Source organism: Diabrotica virgifera, chromosome 1 (genome assembly GCF_917563875.1).
Source record: "Diabrotica virgifera virgifera chromosome 1, PGI_DIABVI_V3a".
Taxonomy (NCBI): Eukaryota; Metazoa; Arthropoda; class Insecta; order Coleoptera; family Chrysomelidae; genus Diabrotica; species Diabrotica virgifera.
The window spans coordinates 131,972,847-131,996,936 of record NC_065443.1 but is presented as its reverse complement, the minus strand read 5'-3'; the positions used below and the strand labels follow the sequence as shown (position 1 = coordinate 131,996,936).

The following is a 24,090-nucleotide window of genomic DNA, read 5'->3' as shown; positions in this document are numbered from 1 at the left end:
TTAGAGAAGAAAGCGAAAGTATTTAATTATTTATATTGGTTTTTTGTTTATTCACCAATTTAACACCTATAGATATTTGTATAACAAGAGAGCGAAGTGCACCTTTTCCTCCCAAGAATAAAGTTTACTAGTTTACTACAGTAATCATTCAAGGGAGGAAAAGGCACTTCTTCCATGTTATACATTTTTCCACCTCCCTCAAATAAGTCATTTTTTAAATATTTATATAACTGTCGATTGAATACATGAATCATAATTGAATACAGGAATTTGTGCATTCAATCAACAATAGAAGTAACAAAATTTATTAGAGAACTAAAACTAACAATTAAGTACAGTATAACTATCAAATTATTAATGAGAAATTTTTAAATCAAAATAACAATTTACTGTTTTTACCATTTTGCAACATCTATAAATAAAATTTAAAATGTATGGATACTTACCTAATAGAAAATAGAGTAATAGTATAGGGTGTCAATAAGTTATTTCATCTATGCTATGACATAGTATGACGTCAACATCACTTTTACTTTTACTCCCTAGGGATTAAAAGTACTTTGTTTCCCTAGGGAGAAAAAAATATGACTGCTCCCTACAATGAGGCCAGGAAATGTATACTTTGGATAGAGGTAGGTGGGAAAATCTGTTTTATTCAGTTATTGTGATTTGTTTCTTACAGACAATCGGTTTGTTCTAGCACGAGTTTCAAACGGTCTGAAACCATTAGCGAATAGTGGACCAGCGCGAGTAGAGGGGATAGCACTCGTAACTGTATTATGTTCTCTCACTGACCAACTGTTTGCTGACTAGTTCGACTGTTTGCTAGAACAAACCTATTATTCAAACAAAATGTCCTCTACGTCAGACTGATCAGAATTTTAAAAATGTGTCATATCAATCAAATCAAAAAATTTCAAAAATTGTTCCTGTAACCATTTTTAGTGGAAATAATAACAGTACTTATATTGGATCAGAGAGCCACCCAATTCATTGTTAAAGTATGATAAACTAAAAGTTAAACAATTAGGCATGCACTTCATATTATATTTAATGAAATATAACCCACTGGTACTCGTACAAACTTGACGGCAAGCAAATTCAACAAATTTTTCCTCATTTATTAGTTTTTCACTACCGTTAAGTTTGGAAACAAGCGCTGTTGCCAAATAAAAACATATACAGTCGGAAAAATGAAAGAATACCCATGAACGATCACATCAATCACATATTTTGTATTTGCTGTTTTTTTTTCATAAATAATAAATGAGAGAGATAGATTATTAATAATCTGAATATGTGATTGATGTGATCGTTCATGGGTATTCTTTCATTTTTTCGACGGTATGTATTTACCACAGCAACTACAGGTGACACTGTTTCTCTTTGTCTTTAAGAGTGTGAAACAAAGATAACTACAGTGGGAAAAATAAAGAATACCCATGAACGATCACATCGATCACTTATTTTGTTTCCTATCTTTTTCTATAACAAACGTTTATTATTTATAGAAAAAGACAACAAACATAAATTAAGTGATTGATGTGATCGTTCATGGGTATTCTTTCATTTTTCCAACTGTATCTGTAATATACGCTGTTAATTAAAAAATCGCGAGAGCCAGTAGTGACAAGTCTGTAAACCTTCACTGGAAATTTGACATAAATGTCAAAGTGAATAATTTAAAATTGAAATTAAAAACATTAATCAGAAAAAATATTAGTTGGTCAAAGCTGTGGTATATATTTTTATCTTAAGTATACTTACGGTTTAAATACTGAATTAAGTTTTTTTAAAATTTTGTAATATCTAATTATAATTAGATATAAATCATCTAAGTGCCATCTACACGATAATTGTGAATGTATCTGAAGTAAGAAATTAATATTTCATTAAGAGAACGTTAAAACAGTTAGCAAAATTTTTAAAAAATCGATTACAATTTAATTACTTTTTTGCGTTGTAAATATTAAGCGATAAAATTAAATAATAAATTTAAAAATTACTGGTGAAAGTTGAATTAGTAATCCGCTAGGAGCGACACCAGCGAAGCTCAGAGCGTATAAGTGGGTGTGTTTGGACGACCATAGCGGCTGACTGTCAGCAGAAATCGACTGAGTGGTTGTATCCAGCTGTGATAGGGAAAGCTTAGTAAATCTCTCAGCGGCTGACTTCCAGCGGTGACGTCTGACAGCTACTGCTGGCTCAGCTGTCCAGCCGCTGTGGTCATCCGAACGCACCCAGTGTCAGTCATGTTTTCCTATAGTATAGAAGGCTTAGATAGAAGGTTATGTAAGATTTTTGTTTGTTTATTTTTTCTTCTTCTTTTGTGGCCTTTGGAAGCTGTGCCCATTTAGCCAGCGACATTTCTTAAAATGAATGCCTAACTAAACCTACCATACAAGAAAACCTAAACGACCAATCAAGGATACGGAAGGGAAAGTAAAGTTATTTAAAAAATAAACTGTTGTTAAAATATAAACTAAATAAATAAAATATAAATTGAAAACAATAATTTGACATTATTGGGACCGTGCAAGTTCGGCAAAGCGACCTCTATTTCTTCGCTCTGTACTTTTATTCGCACTTTTAATTATATTGGCCAATTATATTAGTCCTGGTTGCTGGATAATTGTCAAGACCATAGTCCAAAAAAATAATAAGAAGAAAAAATAAGATGCAGGTTATGTTTAGCAAACGTAAACAATTGTATGTAGTAAATAAAATCAGTTATTAAAATACAGTACTGCAAGCAAAATACAATTAATTAAATTTACCTTTATAGAATAATTGCATATCATATCAATATTGTGGAGCAATATATAATTTTTCTGCGTCAATGACAGAAGGTAAGAAATATACGTCAATTTGACAATTTCAATTTTCAATATGAATTATTTAAGATAGATGCAATATTTCTCCGCGACTCGCGCACGGTCGTTTCTCGTTTCCCTTTCCAAGTACTTGCACACCGCGAATAAATGTAACCTCCAATATTATGACAGACGTCAGTTACTATGACATCATATATTATACTCGTCACTAATTCTAGCCAATGAAATGCTTGCTGTAATAGGAATGGCATATCAAAAAAATCTGACTATTCTCTATATATTTTTTCAAATTTAGAATATGGCAACAAGGGGAAAGTTATGTGCATTCCTCATTGTTTGACTTTTCCTATATCTTTAGTATCAGGTCATCGTACAATACAAATACTTCCTGCAATGATTGGAAGTAATGCAGAACAAGAATTGAATTTGGAATCGCCGAGAAAAAGGATTGGTGTACAAAATAAGAAAGTATATAAAGGACAACAAACATCTTCCATAAGCGATCAAAATTGTATAACTGAAATTCAGGAAATAGATTCTGCTCCACCTTTAGGTATAAAAAATATTTTGACATTTTTTTTTATTTAATACACAATTTAATTTACCATCTGATCATGAAGCTATAAGTAAATGGTGTGAATGTTGAACACATGAGGGAGAAGCTGCCATGTGGCAACTCTCCTGTATAATATATTTTATATTAGTTCACATAAATAGTTAATTTATTAAGTCTGTTGGCCATGCTTTCTTCAGTCACCTTTCAAATCCAGGAGGGGTATTTAGCAGTCTTGATTCGTTACTTGGATGATCCGTTGTCCATCAAGGAAGTTTCTTGTGATTATTCTAATTTCTTCCTCTACCAAGGATGTGGCAGAGTCATCTTGTATAGGGTTTTGTTCAAGTGTAAACACTTTTTTGCGCCAGTCCAGAGCTGTCTGCCAGCGCTGTCTTGAATAGAAAGGGGGTCTATTTTTCATGCCACTGGCATTCCAGTGAGACTGGCACCAGTTTCTGGATACATGTAAATGTTACTTTATTTTATGTAAATATTATTTTCATTCTAAAATCAAAGGGAGACTCTTTTAACAGGTAAATGACGCTATCATTCTTTTTGTTCTAGAAAAACTGTAAATAGTATTTAAGGCAACGATTGTGAATGAGTGAGAAGTGTAATAAAGCCACGACGAGTACTGTATTAGAGCGTACGATTTGGAGGTATTTTTGATTAGATAAATTTTGTAAAGTACAATATAAATTAGATTTGATAATGTGTAGTATTTCCTAATAAATTAAATACTATTAAGTGTTTATTGTTCTTGTAAGTTAGTGTGGTAAATAAATAATATGAAGTAAGTCTGTGTATTTAAATTAATATAAGTGTTCTTATTTAAAAATAAATAAAGTCAATTCAAAATAAATATTAATGCCTAAAAATCAAATTAGTAAAGTCGCTCACATGTCACTAGCAAAGAAACTTGTCAGCTTTTTGTTTCCGGTTGATTTGGACAGGTTAAGAATTTAAAGTGGTAACACTACATGTTAAATCAATCATTTTAAATTGTTTACAGTTTTACTTACAGTAGGAGATGTAACATACTTTTGTTTACCAGTATGCAAAAATTAAAAAATCTTTCATAGATATTGATTCACCACTCAAGAACTAACAAATTGTGAAGAGCACAAATATGCCTGTACTTCGTTATCTGTCCAGGGCCGATATCAATTGATTGTCACAATATTGTATAGGTATAGAATAATTCATTTTATTACAATTAACAGTTTTTAGGTTTCCATACTTCTAAAGGAAAAACTGACCCTTATAGGCTCGCTATATACTTATACTATGGCCAAAAAGCGGTAGTGAGAATAGAAGACATAACATCAGAAGAAATAGAAATGAAAAAAAAGGTGTTCGACAAGGGTGTATACTTTCACCAATATTATTTAATATATAGGTACTCGGAAGACATATTAAGTAAGACAATGGATGAAATAAACATAGGCATTAGAATTAATGGCATGATCATAAATAACCTGAGATACGCTGATGATACAGTTCTTTTAGCCGAATCACATGAAAACCTACAGATACTGCTTACTTAATAAAGTGACCGCAGTAAGTGGAGAATATGGACTATCACTTAACATAAGCTTTATTCCAGCAATGTTGAAGAAGAGGTGTTGAAATTTCTGATACATTTCCAGTGGATACATTACCAGCTATTCGTGATGAATAATGAGTAATACAGACTTAAAAATTCATACAGACTTAGCAGTCATTACTTAGCTTTTGATTAAAATTGACAAATCTAAACGCACAAGTGGTCTATTACTTTTCTGTCCAAAAAACGTTTATATGTTTTTTGTCATTTTGAATTAAACACCTATAAGTTCGTTTATGCTTTATGTTTCTAGTTTGATTCTATTTTTGAAGTTATTAGGTGCGATTGGGAGAAATGTGAGTTTTTTATAAAACTAACAGTATGCACTATTGTGCACACAGACAATATAAAGTTAGTTGCTAAATCTTTCAAGTTACGTATCGGTGGAAATTAAGTGTGAACAAAATATATTGGTGTTTTTAGTAAATATATGTTTTATAATTTTTTAATTTGTGCTATTCTTTTAATGAAATTTTTTGGAAAGTAGTAAGTATTAAAATTTAATTTAATATTTAAATAAATTACAAATAAACTGTTTGTTTTGAATCTATTTATTTCCTTGAAATAGTTGAAAGCATATATACAGTAGACGCTCTCTTAACCAACCATGACGGGAGCTGCCTATAGGTCAGATAATCAAAAAGTTGGTTAAACCGAAAATCTTTAAAACCACCCTCAGAAAGACATTACATATGTAACTCTATTAAAAATATATATATTTTATGATCTACAAACAGAAAAGTAGTATGTACATATAATAGTCCGTCCGCTATAACTTTTCCCATGGGTCCTGATTCATTTTTAAACAAATTAAGTCAAAATATAAAGTGAAACGAATGTTGATGTGTATATACATATGTAATTAAGAATATCACTCACAAGACAAATTATGAAACTTGTATGACCTCTAATCTAAAAATAGTATCATCCAAACAGGTGTAGGGTGGGTCGGTTAAGAGGGCGTCTACTGTAAGTATAACTTACATACATAAAAGTACACACACTATTTTTTAATCCATGTTTAAACATTGGTTATGTCACTAGTATTAAAAGAGGCACCTAAACACATTTTGCAAATTATCACAAAAACTAATCTTGTAAGTAACAGACCAGTTTAGCTCCAGCATCCTCATCTGATCTTCCCCCTTTTCTAGCAACAGTTTATGCCTGGGAGAATCCACGTGCAGAATAACTGATAAATGCTTATACTTTTCATTAACAATAACCATACTAACTCCTTCCACGCTATGTATTCTGCTTTACTATTTTGACCAGCTTCTTATCTTCCACACATCCTAACCTAAATGACTTAAACTCATACTCTCACCTTTTCTATAGAATTATCACAATACCGTTTTAGCTTTTTAAGAAGCAAATGATATTTTTACACAATCAGTGTGAAACCAATTATTGCAAGCTCCACTGCAGCCCATCCATAATGAGACCAGAATTTTGTTTACAATGATTTGGTTCAGATTCATTTAGTTTCTGTTATGAATTAACGTCTTTTTTCTCCGAATCAATATTGCACTATCTATAGGCACTTCAGACTTTCTCAAAACAAGCAGTTCTAATAAAAGAACATAACATTAATTTAATCAAAATATAATTTTGCATTTTTTCATTTTTTGCACTGTTTCTATATAACCTCAATCTTCTTTTTACAACTGACAGTTATGTAAAATTTATATTTTTGTGTGCGACTAGGGCAACCAGTGATCACTGAGGGCGGCCATATTTTGCTCTGGTTTCCGGGCTTGGCTACACTCTCCCTGGACGCACTCTGACTGTGGCTTGCTAAAATAGGGCTTTTCATTCACAGTCATTTGTTTCGAGCTTCTGTCACATGTCGTATAATCCGTGTATATTAATATTATACACAGATTATACAACATATGACAGAAGCTCGAAACAAATGACAATCGATGAAAAGCTCTATAAAATAAGGATTAGATATAAAAATAATCACAAATTTTATTAAATTTGGGAAAGTTTTTGGGTAATTTTTTTCTCAATCATCCACTCTTTTTGCACATTGCACATTTTATATTTTTAACTTGGTTACAGAGTTGATGGGTAGTATTTCAAAACTTAAATACTTTTTGTAAGTAGGTATGTATCATAGAGTTATATATTAGCATAGAGAGAGTGTCATTCAGAGCAAAGTGACGACACCATCTTTTTTATTTGGATTAGTGCTGTTTCACTCTTACGCATAGTAAGGCTGCTACAGTTGTCCGCCTCTTCCGTGCCTATATTCACACTGAATGTCATCAAAGATTTTCGATAAAATGTGTTAGAAAGAGATGCTGCAAACCAGTCCATGAGATCTTGTCGTCAGGAAGCGCGGAAGGTAGGCTCCCTCTATGTTAATATATACCTCTATGGCATGTATTTTTAAAGACTTTGAACTTTAGAGTAAAAGGTCCGCTTGCCACTATGCCCCCACCCACTCTTCTATGCACTATGCTAAATTTAGTACTGAAATTAGTACTAAAAATATTGTATCTACAAATTAGATGCACGCGCCGATTTAGTACTAAAAATTAAAACATGTTCTAATTTCTTGTACTGAAATTGACACAATATTAAAAAGTGAGGTTGTATTGTATATTAGGTACTTTTGTTTTGTTTATAGGTACATAATAATAATAGTGATTTCAACTTTCAACATGTGGAGAAAAAGGCAGATTGAAACATTAATAGAGTTTTACAAATCGAATCAATGATCAATGTTTGTATGTGCCAAAGCACCCTCTCTATAAGAATAGGAACGCACGAATTAAAGTTTTGGAAGAAATAAAGGCAGAATTAGCCAAACTAGGTGTGGATATATCTCTAATAGCAGAAATAAAAGCCAAGTTTGCCAATTTTGCAAAAATACTTCTTCCCATCTTTTATTGTTAATAAGTTAATGGCTTGCAACTTGCAATCTCAATTAGTAAAGCTCCTATCTATGAACCTTGAGTAAAGCTCATGTAAATTTAATAGGTAGAGCGCATGCCTATATGCTGATTACAATTCGGATTGTTGCAAACACAAACTTGGCACAAACTGACTTTTTCATACTAAATCGACTCGCGCAACTAACCAATATTTTTAGTACTGAAATCAGTACTGAAATTAATATAATGGCAAACGGGTCTTTAGTATTTAAATGCCAAGTATTTAAATACTCTATAATTATAAATGTATTTAAATGATCTAAAGTCTAAAGTATTTAAATACCTACAAATAAGTATGTAGATTTTGAAATACGGCCCATATTAGCTCCGATACAAAGTTAAAAATATGAAATGTACAAAAAGCGCGAATGATTAAAAATTTACCCAAAAAATTGGGTACATTTTTAGTATTTAAATACTTGGTATATAAATACGTTTCAACATCGGTATTTGTATTTATGATACTTTCCCAAATTTGTGATTTTTTATATCTAATTGTTTTATTTAAGTCGAGCATAGCCACAGTTATAGGTACCTACGGATCACTCTTTATAGTAATAACTTTTCAGTTGCATTTTTAAATACATCTACATAAAAGGTAGATACATAAAAATATTTGATTCATTCATGCCTTGCCTTACAATGTGAATTTTGAAAGTGATTAATACCAAATACTATTGACTGTAATACATCCAACTCCAAAGGACATCTGGAAGCATGTTGCCTCTAGCGCCACTGTCGGCTTGCGGTGAAACTACGTTGTGACAACGTAAAATTTGACGTAAACATTCAAATTTAATTTTATAATTTTTTGAATAACGATCTAATTTTGCAAAATTTAAATAAAAATAGTTTAAACACTTATACAAAAACAAAGCAATTTTATAAATGTAAGGTTAGATTGCTCTGGTTGTCACCGCGGACCACTAGATGGCGCTATTTTTCTCTTCCTCAATTGCAATGAAAAATGTCAAGAGTTGTATGTATTACAGTCAATAGTATTTGTTAATACAGCAAAACTTTATTATTATACAAGGTGTCCCAAAAAGATTGGTCATAAACTATACCACAAATTCTGGGGTCAAAAATAGGTTGATTCAACCTCACTTACCTATATACAATATAGTGCACCCAAAAAAAGTTACAGCCCTTTGAAGTTACAAAATTAAAATCGATATTTTTTCATATATCGAAAACTCCTAGAGATTTTTTATTGAAAATGGACATGTGGCATTCTTATGGCAGCAGCATCTTAAAAAAAAATTAAAGTGAAATTTGAGCACCCCATAAAAATTTTATGGGGGTATTGTTCCCTTAAACCCTTATTATTGTGGCACCATTAGTTAAACACAATGTTTTTAAAACTTTTTTGCCTCTCAGTACTTTTTCGATAAGCCAGTGTTTATCGAGATATTTTGAATATTTTTCGAATCCACCACATATTTTTGTATATGGTTAAGTACGATTATAGAGACCTGTTGATAATCTGAAAATTTATTTATAATTTACATTTTTAGGTTTTTTTTGAAAAAGAAGCCACATCTCGATAAAAGGTGACTTATCAAAAAAAGACTAAGAGGCAAAAAAGTTTTAAAAACACTGTGTTTAAATAATGGGACCACAACAACAGTTTAATTGGAAAGTACACAAACATTTGGGGGGTTTAAAGGAACAAAGCCCCCATACAATTTTTATGTAAATATATTAAAAAAGGAGCCGCATCTCGATAACAACTCGCTTATCGAAAACATACTAGAAGGCAAAAAAGTTTTAAAAATGTTGTGTTTAACTAATGGTACCACAATAATGAATTAATTGGAACGAAGACAAAAGTTTGGGGGGGGGGGGTATAAGGGAACAAAACCCCCATAAAATTTTTATGGTGTGGACAAATCTCACTATCATTTTGTTTTAAGATGCTCTTGCCATAAAAATGATACATGCCCATTTTCAATAAAAAATTTTTAATAGTTTTCGATATATTGAAAAAAAATCGAGTTTCATTTTGTAACTTCAAAGGGCTGTAACTTTTTTTATGAGCACATTTGTACTAAGGTAAGTTAGGTTTAATTGAACTTTTTTTGGCTCCAGAATGTGTGGTATAATTTATGACCAATCTTTTCGGGACACCCTGTATTTATGTCCATTTCGAAGATTCAAGTTCATGTAGGCAACCCAAATTACACGGCACAAAGTAGTGGGTCAGGATTTAGAATCAAGTACTTTCTAGGTTCTGTGGGTTCTGTGGTGCTAATCCAGTGAGTGTCAAAATGAATGCTGTCATTTCTGTAAATACAAGCGTCACTTTCAAATTATTAATTTAACGGTTTTTATTTGAACGTTGCCTTGTATTTGTGTGTGCTTGTATTAAAAAATTACATTACTGACGGTGGCGTGTTTTAAAATAAAAGAAATTAGTGCCCAGTTATTTTGTGTCGAAGAGAATTATGGATCTCTCAGACATTTTCCGAAAAGGACTTCAGAACTTACACAAGGATATTTTTGACAAGAACTACAAGAGAAAAAGTTTGCTTTCACGCAAGGAATCTCTCATGAACGCTAGAAGACAAACTAGAGACACTCTCATGTTTAACAAGCGAAATATAGATATTAATATGTCGCCATACATTACCCCTGAACCAGAGAAGAAAAGAAATGTTGATCCCCCTAAACCTAAAGTTGAACAACCACAACCAAGTAAGAGATATGAAATGTTAAAACAGTGGAAAGAGAAAAGAAATAAACAGAAAGAAGAGGAGAAGAAACGGGCTAAGCCACTTTTTAAAGTATGCCATGTAAATCAAGACATAGGATTACCCAATTTAGACAACGTAAATAAGGAGATTAAGGGTAAGCCTATAAAAACATTTAGCACACCTACTGTACTGTCATTTGCACCCGCGAATCATGCATTTAAACCCCCAAACAACATGCATTCAGTGCAATTTGCCAAGCCAGTTGAAAGGAATAGAAAGCCAAATAACTCATTGTTGTCAAGTCAAAAACCCGCAAACGCTACGAAGTCGCTGATAAAATCAGAGTCTAGAATTAATGTTGCAAAAAATCATCCAAGGACTGAAACTAGAGCTAATGGAAATGTCTCTAAAAATAAATCAATTGAACCAAGGTAAGCTACTTCCATTTAGGGCGAGACCCCTTTAGATTAGTGTGTTGTGCTGAGTTGCTTGTCGCAGTGTTGTCTTCATATAATTTTTAACATGTTCTTTTGTTACTATTACTATGCCACCGCCGAAATAAATGTAGAAACTATAGAACTATAGAAATTGAGAAAAAATTATATGAAACCCATGCTGAATTATAGAGTAAGCCTTCATAATAACACAATTTTGGGGACATGTTGTATTGTATATTAGTGCACCCTAATATTTATGTGGGTATTTTGGCATTGGATCTAAGCTTTACTTGTAACACCGTTGCCATATCCTCAATTTTTTCATACTATCTCATTACATAAAGTTGCATTTAAAAAATAGTTTTGAAACACCAATAAAGTAAAGTTTTTGTGTTGTTGTTTTCACCAATTTTGAAAAAATGTGAAAACGTTGAATTATCCATGTCTGTCTGTCTGTAAACTCAACTTCTCCATCATTATACCAGGTGGAAAGACAAATGTGGCGTCAATGAAAGCTTATAATCCAAGGATGCTACTAAAGGTGAGAAATTTGACCTCGGCTGTCTGTCCGTCCGACAGCGAATATAACCGGATAGAAAACCTAGGTCAAATTTAAGGTCAGCCTTTAGTGTCATCCTTGGATTAGGGAGAGTTCAAGTATTATGTAACGCGATTTTTAAAGATTTTTAACCCCCCCCCCCCCCCCACATAATGCACTCTTATGGGAGTTTAACTATTGCATAACGCAATTTTTGAAGAGTTTTGACCCCCCAACCTGCGTTACGTAATACTTGAACGGTCCCTTATAAGCTTTCATTTGACACCTCATTTGTCTCTCTACCTGGTATAATGACGGAGGAGTTGTGTTTACGGACAGACAGGTGTGGATAAATCAAAGTTTTCACATTTTTTCAAAATTGGGCGAAAACAATTTACACGTTCTTATAAATATTCTATTATTCTTGTAGGTACATTTACCATTGATTGAAATTATGAAAGAAATAAACAAAAAAGTATGACAACACTGTGACGCACAAACATAATATTCAGATGCCACATTAATTTAGGTTAAGTAGGGTGCACTAATATACATGATGTCCCAATTTTAGTGCTACTATATGTAGTCTACCTCGTGGGTACAATCTGCCTGAAGCATTTGCACAAAATAATGAAATGCAAAAAAACTCTTGTAGAAAAAAATATTTATGCAGAAGTAATAAACATTCGGAGCAAAATACATGTATTTCTACAATTATTTGAAAAGAGGAACTGTCCGCCCGACAGCGAATATAACCGGATAGAAAACCTAGGTCAAATTTAAGGTCAGCCTTTAGTATCATCCTTGGATTAGGGAGAGTTCAAGTATTACGTAACGCGATTTTTGAAGATTTTTAATCCCCCCCCCCCCCACATAATGCACTCTTATGGGAGTTTAACTATTGCATAACGCAATTTTTGAAGATTTTTGACCCCCCAACCTGCGTTACGTAATACTTGAATGGTCCCTTATAAGCTTTCATTTGACACCTCATTTGTCTCTCTACCTGGTATAATGACGGAGGAGTTGTGTTTATGGACAGACAGGTGTGGATAAATCAAAGTTTTCACATTTTTTCAAAATTGGGCGAAAACAATTTAAACGTTCTTATAGATATTCTATTATTCTTGTAGGTACATTTACCATTGATTGAAATTATGAAAGAAATAAACAAAAAAGTATGACAACACTGTGACGCACAAACATAATATGCAGATGCCACATTAATTTAGGTTAAGTAGGGTGCATTAATATACATGATGTCCCAATTTTAGTGCTACTATATGTAGTCTACCTCGTGGGTACAATCTGCCTGAAGCATTTGCACAAAATAATGAAATGCAAAAAAACTCTTGTAGAAAAAAATATTTCTGCAGAAGTAATAAACATTTGGAGCAAAATACATGTATTTCTACAATTATTTGAAAAGAGGAGTTGATATTTGCGTATAGGTACCCTGGGAAAAGATTACGATGTTATTTGCATAATAGTAAAGAAACTAAAGGACACAGCACACATTTTATGGAAAATAAAAAGTCACTCAAATGAAATAAAATATACATGAATAGATTTGTCTTGAAATTATGGTAATTTCATATCATTGATAGGTACCAATTTTTATATAAAGTCATACAGTGTTTTACCAATCTTATACAATTGTTATTTTGATTGGGTTTGCAGACTGATAAATCACATTACTTTGTACTTTTAGAATTACTCAAAAGAAACCAGTAACTCAACAACGAGAAATCATTAAAAAACCCACAAATCATACGAAATCATACACTGCTAAGACGAATCTTTTTAGCCCTCAAATGACAGCAAATAATGGACAATTGGCAAAACCATCACAAGCCAGTAAGAATGTTGGATGGAATCTACATGACACATTTGATATGTCAGATGATATATGTGATCAAAAAGTAAGTAGTGTTTTTCCTTAGTATTTAAAAATATTTCCATTTTTTTTTCAGTACTCCACATAAAAAAGAAACATATTTAATATTGTAAATATCTACAGTTTGTATGAATACTATTAACCTAGTAATTGTCTGCAACTCGGCACCCACTTTTTCACAAACTTTGCTTATTTGATGGCAATGCGGCTCCAGCCTACTTCATATGATTTTTGTTGTGGGTCTAAGGTCTAACATTTCGCTGGCATATGGGGATTAATATCTTATTGTGAATGGCCGTCAAAAGGTTAAGATATATTTGATTACACTATTTCATTATATTTAGGGTGCATTCTAATTATTTTGATTTTTCCACCAATCACTAGTTGCAGTGAAATAATTAAAAAAAGACCCTGTTCAGGGCTGTGACAGATCCAGGGATCTAAAGTTTTTTATACTTCTAGGCATGTATAAAGTAATCCTATACCTTTTATGTAGAGATTTTGGCATCTTTCTTTAATTATTAACAGTTTAGTGTAAAAAATGCCATTTTCCAGTTTTTTGCTTACTATTAAAAAGTGTAATATTTGACTTATTACACATTTGTTGTTGTACCTAAAGTTGGGTATTGTGGTCCCTAATAAACCTCTTAAAATTTTAGATCAGTCCATTCATTAGTTTAGAAGTTATTGTATTTGTTTATTCCAGATACCCTTTTTTGGTAGCAGCATTAGTCAAAAAATAATGAAGGTATAATAATTCTTTGCACACAAATTGAAAGTTTGAGTTAAACTATCACTACTTATGTGTCAAAAAAGGGCAAAAAAGCATTTTATAACCAAAAATCGTTTTGCAAAAATTACTGTTATTTTTAACACGTTAAGCGCCAGACACAATATTGAAAAATTGTCCCCCAAGCCAAGGCATTTCATTATAGCAGTTTCGTCAATACACAGCGGTCTCTAGGGACCTCCATAGTGCTGGAGATGAAATATTACCTGGAGATTAAATATTTTTTCATATTTAAAAAGCTGACAATCTTACAAAAATTAAAACGAAACAGTTATTCTAGAACTGTGATGTAAACTGTTTAGGTAAGTAGGGACAAAATTATACTCAGACACATTGTCTGTGAATATTAAAAATGAGGCTGAAATGAAGATTACTTGGACAATGTTAAGGAGGAACTAAAAATTAACACACTCGTCACCAAGTGTAATATTAATGTACACTTGGTATTGACAAGTGTGTAACATTAATGTACATTTGCAGCGTTTTACTAGCGTTTGCATAGTTTTGGCATACGACGAAATAATTTAAAATATCGGCAGCGAGAGTGTAACACATTTTCAACTGAAACCCAATTCAAGATAGTAAATAACATATTTCTATACTTTTATAAAAAATGTTGATACTAATATTTAATTTGTTATATTCCAGGAACGTTCAGGGAAAAAGTATAAAAAAACTCCTATAAAACCAAGGAATCAAATTAATAAATCAATTGAACAACCAACACCTGATGAAATATCTCCCATTGAAAAGAAGGGCAGTGGCTTAAAAAAATCAGTGGGAAAACATGTAACACCGAACAAGAATATATCTACATACAACAAATTAACCAATAAAACACCAACCAACACTACAAAAATGGAGGTTTTTAAAACACCAGTAGGAAAAGCTAAAACTCCAAAAGTCAATAGATCTGTAAAAGGTACACCATCATCAATAGTAAAAAGTAAAATATCAGCATCTCGAGAAAGCAGTAAATCAAAAAAAGATAGTAGTGTAATAGTTATTGACGATAGTGTTGAAGACGATGATCTCGAAGATGAACTAGAAAAGGTAGTTATATATGATGATGAGGAAATCACATTAAAGACTCCTATTAAAAAGAGTCGCATGTCGAGAGTTTCTAGTGTTAGAAAATCTAGTGTTACAAAATCAAAAAAACTGACAAGTAATACCGATAGTATGCTATTTAATGATATAGATAATACTTTTGATGCTGAGTTACAAACAATTAATATGATGGATGGAATACTTAAAAGTGAAAAGAAATCTACTATTAATAACAACAAGGATATAAATTCGGAAAAACGAACTCCTGAAAATAAATCTCTAAGAAATAATAATAAAAGTAATATCCAGGAAGAAATAGGATCAAATGAAAAAACGCCAAATAATAAAAAAAGAGAAAGTACATACATTAGTCCCTTTGTAACAATATCCAGAGGAAAAGAGGCTGCTAGGAAGGAATTTGAAATCAGAAAATCTACAGGTATGTAATCTTATAAAATTTTATTCTAAGTAGGTACATTATGGTAGGGGAGCCCAAACAGGAATTTTTGCAGTTACTCGACCGCATCAGAAAATCACATGGCGAGAAACCTTGTGCCCTGTAAATGTACCCCTACCATATATAGACCCTTAATACAGGGGGTCCGAAAAAAAAATTTCCTTAGAAAAACTCGAAATCGTCAGATTAAGATGAGGTAAGAAGTATACAGGGTTGCGAAAAAGTCTGGCAACACGGTAATTTCTCGGAAACCGCTAGAACGATTTTTATAGATTTTGATGTGTAAGGGTCTTCTAATGCGGCCGATATTATAGTGGTAATTACATTGTTGTCAAATCTTCCGCTTTTCTGGAAATCTAGTGAACTTTCTTATTTCAAATGGAATACCCTGTATATTTTTTGCGTTTTGAGGTCCTTAAGAAATGCTGATTATTCCTTATGGTACATTCCCTATACCTAAATGCCATATTTTCTGAGTTATTGCTACATTTCCCCTCTACCTATGAGCTCATAGCGTATAGGTAAAGTCGATTCGCTTTTCTCAGACACAACTGTCTAGTGACGTTAGTAATTTCTTTTTTGGGAAGTTCAGTTGCTAGTTGTAACTGGAAATTACTACAAAACCAAACATACCTGCTCTTAGCCAATATTATTAATAATAAACAGACATAAATAACATACACCTTACGCCAATCAATAATTATTTATTTACATCATTATAATCTATTGTGATAAGAACTGAGTAAATTATTTATTGCACAAAATAAAAATATTTTGTAGAAATAAATTCCACAAAATTTTATGAGATTAGTACCTATACACTCCCACTATTTCTAATAATTCTTCATTTTTTAATGAAAGATTAAGTTGATTTGAGCAGTTAATAGTGTGAGGTAAGAATTTTTGTGTTGTATGTTTCCTATTCCGAATTTGTCAAAGTAAATCTCGGCAGAGCGAATTCAGTATATATGTAAAGTCTGTAGAAAGTGTGTTATTTTGTTTATAAACGAATTAGCGCACCGAAATCTTCTTTTTTAAATTATTCCTCTGTAACTCAGAAGATTTTAACTTTAAACCAAAAACACCCAAATATAAATTCACTGTAATTTAATTCTGCACAGAGATACTTTTTTTTGATTTCCTTCAACGAAAAGGACCCCGCAGAAACCTTATGGGAAATGGCTCTCTGTCAAATGCTCTGAAACTTTGGGTTCTGGTAGTCCTTGATGTGTAGAACAAAAGACTTAATGGGCGCGTAGCTCCAAAAATCATGCTTTTAAGATATAAGCCTCTGAAGTTATAGGTACAGTAAGGACATTTGAGTTGGAAATAATTCATTTTCTCGAGAATGGGCGACTCTGGAGATAAATTACGAATCAGGTCGATTTTTATTTTTAAATTATAATTTTTTGGCATATATATCATACTAGTGACGTCATCCATCGGGCGTGATGACGCAATCGATGATTTTTGAAGTTATACTTCTTTACGATCGAGAGTGAAATTTTATAATACCGGGCGCATGCGCACAGAGACAGTATGTAGTTTGTTGCTAATCTTTCAAGATATGAATGTATATAATTTTTGCTAATCTTTCAAGATATAGGTATTTGCTGTCAGCGCAAATAAGTCATTAAAAGGATATATTGTGTTTTTAGTAAATGTATTATTTATTATAATTTTTGTTTCTTTGGATTTGTCTTCCTCAGGAATAAGATATTTTATAATAATAGTAAGTAAATTTAAAGTATTTTTGTATACTTCTCTTGGTCTATTAAATTTGTCAGTATGTATGAGAAATCTTGTAACCTGTCAAAGCAAAGGGAATATAGCTCAGTGGTAGAGCGTGTGACCGGAGATCAAGAGGTCCCGGGTTCAAATCCCGGACGATTCATATTTTTTTTGGTATCGTTTTAATAAAAAAATTTTAAAAGTGGTAGGTAAGAAAGTTAGTTTAATATTTAAATAAAATACAAATAACCTGTTAATTATATTTATTTCTTTGAAATTATATAATAGAAGTATAACTTCTTACGTGCGTACACAGTACACACACATTCTTTTTTTAAATAAGAATGGGTGTCGTGTGATAGCTCATTTGAAAGGGTATACAATTCTCTATTCACTAATATAAACATTAACATAATCATTTATACAGGGTGCCCAACAATTTTTTTGAATTAAATTAATTGAGACAAAAAGAAGAATGTATATAATTTATTTAATTCAAAATACATTTTACTGCTGTCAAAAAACAGAAAAAAATGTTAATTTGAAAAATAAACATTGCTTTTCGATTAAATTAAATGTTCAAACTGATAAGAGGCAGGTGGGTGGCAGCTTTACTATTGAATTTAAGCGAAAATAGTTATTTTTCTAACTAGTGCGGAAAGTGATACTTTCACGCACGAGACTGCCGTAGACCAGAACGACGCAATAGCGGATTTCGGACAAGCAGTCGAGTGCGGGGAAGACACTTTCCGCATGAGTTAGGAACAATTTTTTTCTAGGGCCGTACGTTTGGAAATAGCCACAAAGAATAGAGTCATATCAATTTTTATTTAGGAGTGAAAATACACAAACTAATTCTTTGATAAGGTTGTCAAAACCAAACTTTCAATATAATGGGTTACCACGACGACGATATTGGTTTCCACGACGACGATTTAAAACCATTGTAATTGTCTACTGATTTGACTTTTAAATATTGTGTCTAAATAATTTTATTTCATCGAATTATTGCGTTAATTTCATTAAAACATGAACACAATAAGATACATTTGAAATAAATTAGTAAATAATATCTAAATATTAGTTTATTGCATGGATTATAGTATATTATAATGCCATATGAGCAGGTATTCTACTTTCCCGCACGCCGTGCGGGAAAATTTACTTTCACGCACGCTGTGCGGGAAAGTGCAACTTTTGGAAACGAAATGCGTGCTAGAAAGTGGCTGTTTAAGCACAGCCGTAGAAAAACAATATTTATTTAACAAATAAACATTTTTTCATGTTTTCGGACAATAGTAAAATGTATTTCGAATTAAATAAATTATGTACATCTTTTTTTGTCTCAATTAATTAAATTAAAAAAAAATTTTTGGACACCCTGTATAAATAATTATGTTAATGTTTATATTAGTGAATAGAGAATTGAATAACCTTTCAAATGAGCTATCATACGACCCCTATTCTAATTGAAATAAATCATTGATTGCGTCATCACGCCCAGATGGATGACGTCACTAGTATGATATAATATATGCCAAAAAATTATAATTTAAAAATAAAAATCGAACACATTCGTAATTTATCTCTACAGTCGCCCATTCTCGAGAAAATGAATCAAGGACTACCAAAACCCAAAGTTTCAGAGCATTTGACAGAGAGCCATTTCCCATAAGGTTTCTGCGGGGTCGTTTTCTTATAGATTTTCTTAGAGATCATCAGAGAGTGTATATATGGCTATCTCTGAACGAACTGAAAAAAAAACCGAGCCTCAAAAATAGTACCGAATCACAACAAAATAACTCAATATGGATGCTGTAGCGACAGTTGCCTAAAACAGTTCGAAGTATTATTTCTGCAGAAATAAAACTTCTATTGAGACCAAGTTTCTTGTTTAGCCTTCGTAGTTTCTATTACCGAACCAAACGAATGCTGAATTAAATTATTCTTATGATAAGACATTTAAAATATATTCCTTTAATATAGATTTAATTTTGCTGAACATTTTAAAACACTTCTTAATTTTTTGCAGGTGGCACCTTTATTTCACCAGAAGGTAAAGATTTCTCCAACACTACGAGTCCTCAAGCTGGTGCTGACTATTTTGAAAAATTGTTAAATAGTCAGATTACCAGAATTACAGCAAAGTGTGCTGCATGGGAAATTTATCAAGAAAGCAATAACCTATCGGAGGAAACTAACGATATGATCAATGTTGTCGTTGGTCAATCTAATTTGTTGATCACCAAAAAGTTTGAACAGTTTAGAGGCTTGATCTCTGAATGTAAATCCTTTGAGTACAAAGAAAAACCGATAACATGTGAAGACTTACATGGATTTTGGGATATGATGTATAATCAGGTTATCAATTTAGATAATAGATTTGAAAATTTAGAAAAATTGAGGAATAATAACTGGGAGGAAATCCTACCTGAAAAAAAAGTTGTACCAAAACGGGGAAGAGGTCGTCCTAAGAAACCAACGACATCTTCATCGTCTTCAATAAGAGAAATGATTAAAGCAGCTAGAAATAAACGGAAGCAAGATGAAGGGGCAACTTTGGTTCTAAAAACACCAGAGCCTGTTAAGAAATTAACGCATGTTAACAATGGTACAAAAGACAGCCTCAGAGTCTCACTCCTGAAAGGTTCAGCCGTGAAGCGGCTCAGTTCTCCCGGATTGACGATGATGAAAGTTACTCAAGCCATAAAAGCGGGCGACGGAATAACTCCTAGTAAAAGTATTCTCAAGACAAGCATGTCAAATTCGATCAAAAGGCGGCATACAAAATCTGTACTTTTCGCTGATGATCCAAAAGTGGAAAAGGTGTCAAGAAATTTGAGTTTTAATTTGGAGGACAAGGAAAACAACCCCGCAGAAGATATACACGTTAACAATGATGACGGTAAGAATAATGATAATACTACTCCAGTGAGAAGATCATCACGAAGACTGAGTAAAACAAAGTGTAAATCGTCCTTATGCTCGTAAATATTTATTGTCTTCATACAGTGCCCGTCTAAAGTTAATCCCTAAACTATTTTTAGAACTACACTGCACGTCATAGAAAACGGGCACCCTAAAAAATGGGTAATTTTTGATGTCGCGTATCTCCTAAACCTGTTGTCCGATTTAAATGATTTTTTGAATATGTTATAGCCTTATTCTTTGTTAATATCACTGTAATAATATTTTTGCTAAACAGGTAAATTTTCATTCTATACCGGGTGTACGAATCAAACTGTTTTTTTCTCAAAGTTCGCAACACCCTGTGGAATATTCTAACATTTATAAAATACTGAAATTAAAACCCAACTATAGCCTCAGGTTTTCTCAACATTCTGTTTTTTTTATTCATTTGCTTATGTTGGATAATACAAAAGTTAGGTACTTTAACAACTAGCCATGTTCTTTTTCAGTACAGGATGTTTCTAAATGACGGTTTGCTTTATAATCATATGTCCGCAAATGCTTCGTTTCCGAGATACGGGATGTTGAATTTTTTCTTACAAACTGACGATTTATTTATTGATTTAAAGCCGGTTGAGATATGCAAATGAAATTTGGTGGGTTTTAAGACGTAGTTATTGCACATTTTTGTCATACAATTAAGAATTTTATATTCACCATTGGCGTGCATACGGGTAATATGATCGGTCATATTACCCGTATGCACGCCAATTGTGAATATAAAATTCTTAATGCAAGTCAAACAATTCGCAATGACTATCTCTTAAAACCTACTAAATTTCATTTGCATATCTCAATCGGTTTTAGGGCAATAAAATAAATCGTCAGTTTGTAAAAAAAATTCAACATCCCGTATCTCGTAAACGAAGCATTTGCGGACATAAGTTTATAAAGCAAACGGTCATTATTCCCGTAAAGTTTGTCGCACTTATTTACAACGAACCTATACTGATGAAGAACATGACTAGTTGTTAAAGTACATAACTTTTGTATTATCCAATATAAGAGAATTAATCAAAGAACAGAATGTTAAGAAAACCTGAGTCTATAGTTCGGATTTAATTTCAGTATTTTATAAATGCTAGAATATTCTACAGGGTCTTGCGAACTTTGAGAAAAAAACACAGTTTGATTCGTACACTCGGTATACAATGAAAATTTACCTGTTTAGCAAAAATATTATTAAAGCGATATTGACAAAGAATAAGGCTATAACATATTGAAAAAATCACTTAAATGGGACAACAGGTTTAGGAGATACGCGACATTAAAAATAACCCATTTTTTAGGGTGCCCGTTTTCTATGACGCGCAGTGTATAAACTTCTGGGTAACTGAACTATGACATGTACTTTGCATTTATATTTATGTTTAAGTGACAGATTCAAAATGGCTGACGGACGCCATTTTGTAAAACTGATTCATCATTTCAAAATTCTCTCACACAGTATGTTCTTTAGAAAATGAAATAATACTTTCAAATGATATATCACAGGTTTGTTCTAACACAAGGAGAAACCGTCCATGTAACGATCACCGTCCTGCGCAGTAAACAAAATAACCCATGGAACGCACGTTATACAGACACAGAACGCATGGGACGTATTATTTTATAGTAACGTGATCGTGACATGACGGTTCTCGTTGTGTTGGAACAAACCTCACATGTCATATAGGTATTACAAAAATGTCCTTGACGTCATATTTTTGACAAATGTTAAGAAAAAGAAATGTCTATCATTATTTGCAAATTAGAAAAAGTTAAATGATCTCTTAGAGTATTTTCCGCAGAATATAAAGAAAACTAAATTATTAGAGGCAGTTCATACTTTTTTCTACATTGCAGTCCTTGCTTAATGAAAGGTCGCCATTTTGATTGCAGCAGAATCTCACAATATCTAGAAGTTTATTAAATGATACAAGAGGTTCAAATTTTGTAAGATGTATCACATGCCATACATTTTCATTTCAAAAAAATGTCGATAACGTTACATTTTTGGTAGATGTCAATAAATAAACCAACAAGTTATATCATAAAGCGGGAAAAATAAAGTAACTCTTTGAGCATTTTTCATTAAAGCTGAAGGCATATTATTGCCGGTAGTCTAAATTGTTTGTACACAGTCGCCATTAAACTATTGCTATTTTGAAGTGAGGTAATAGAATCCCATAAAAAATTGTAGGAACTTATTGAGTGATGACAGTGCTGTCAAATAAGGTATTACTTGCAACGTAATTCGGTTGAAAATATTTATTCAAAATAGCGTCCGCCTGCTATTTTTAATAATTACGCTACTAAAATTTCATATGAACAATGTATAGGTGTCGTAGTTCAGTTAACCAAACATGTATTATATTAAAGTTATACGCTTTAGAAAATAGTTGGGGAGGTGTACCTATACTTTAGACTCTCACTGTATATCTAGTATGTTACTTATTTTTATCTTTTACTAAATGTACTTTGTATAATTATCGTTTTATTTATAAAAAATATATTAGTTATGAAATGTATTTTTAGGTTTATTTCTGATTTATTGACAATTGCACTGTTTTTGTTGTGTTAGATATATTTCACAATGTTTAGCATGAACAACAAATTTATTCGAGGTGTGCAAGTACTTGGAGGGGATACGAGAAACGATCGTGCGCGAATGGCGGAGAAATATTGCAACTTTCTTAAATAATTCATATTGTCAATTGAAAATGTCAAATTGACGTATATTTCATACCTACTGTCATTGAAGAAGAAAAATTATATGTTCCTCACAATATTGATATGGTATGCAATTATTATATAAAAGTATATTTATTGTATTTTGCTTGCAGTACTGCATTTTAATAACTAATTTTATGGGTGGAGGTAAATTCCTCACCAACCAGTAAAAACATATAATCCGACAGGTATTTTCCTCACCAACTCACTCAGGTAATAAAATAAAAATATGAATTTAAAAAAGATAGAATATGAATTTAAAATATGAATTTAAAAAAGACAGTAAAAATATAGATTTAATTTAAGAATTTCTATTATGAGAGCATCCGAAATCCAAATACAAGACATTAATTTCCTTACATTATAATAATAGTTTATAATATAAATATAGATAATATGCAAGACGTATAAATTATTATTTAATATTTACTATAATAAGACAGACACTTTACAAAATCCATTCTAGTCATTTGATTAGATTGATATCTTATTAATAAATTTACTAAGTACATTTTTCAATTTCAGTTTAACTTGTTTATCTTTGATAGGTTTTGCAATATGCAAACCTTAAATTTTAACATACGTATCTACCTGAAACTCTTTAATTTTTTCAAAGAAAATATATATGGATGGATGCGTATTACAAAACGATAAATTAAAATGCGAATGAAGAGATTCGCAAGCATTCGTAATACGAATAACAGAAGAATTTGCCTCTGTCCACAAATATGGGGAGAATATGGCATTTTCGTCTATATAAGTTTCAACTAAATGATCAACATATCCATCTTAAATTTCATTTCCTGGTGTGCATGACATTAAATCAAACACAAAACAATCTGATTCGTCTTCTGGTTTTATATGTAAGGCC

The 24,090-nt window shown here is 31.9% G+C and overlaps 1 protein-coding gene across 1 annotated transcript; it reads left to right on the top strand.

Annotated features, from left to right (window-relative positions):
* Positions 1–10,207: 10,207 nt before the first annotated feature.
* Positions 10,208–23,017, top strand: LOC114327029 (guanylate kinase-associated protein mars). Its single transcript, XM_028275527.2, has 4 exons — positions 10,208–11,068; positions 13,324–13,534; positions 14,948–15,788; positions 19,570–23,017. The coding sequence occupies exons 1-4, from the start codon at positions 10,389–10,391 to the stop codon at positions 20,526–20,528; spliced, it is 2,691 nt and encodes an 896-aa protein (XP_028131328.2). The 5' UTR covers positions 10,208–10,388; the 3' UTR covers positions 20,529–23,017.
* Positions 23,018–24,090: the final 1,073 nt, after the last annotated feature.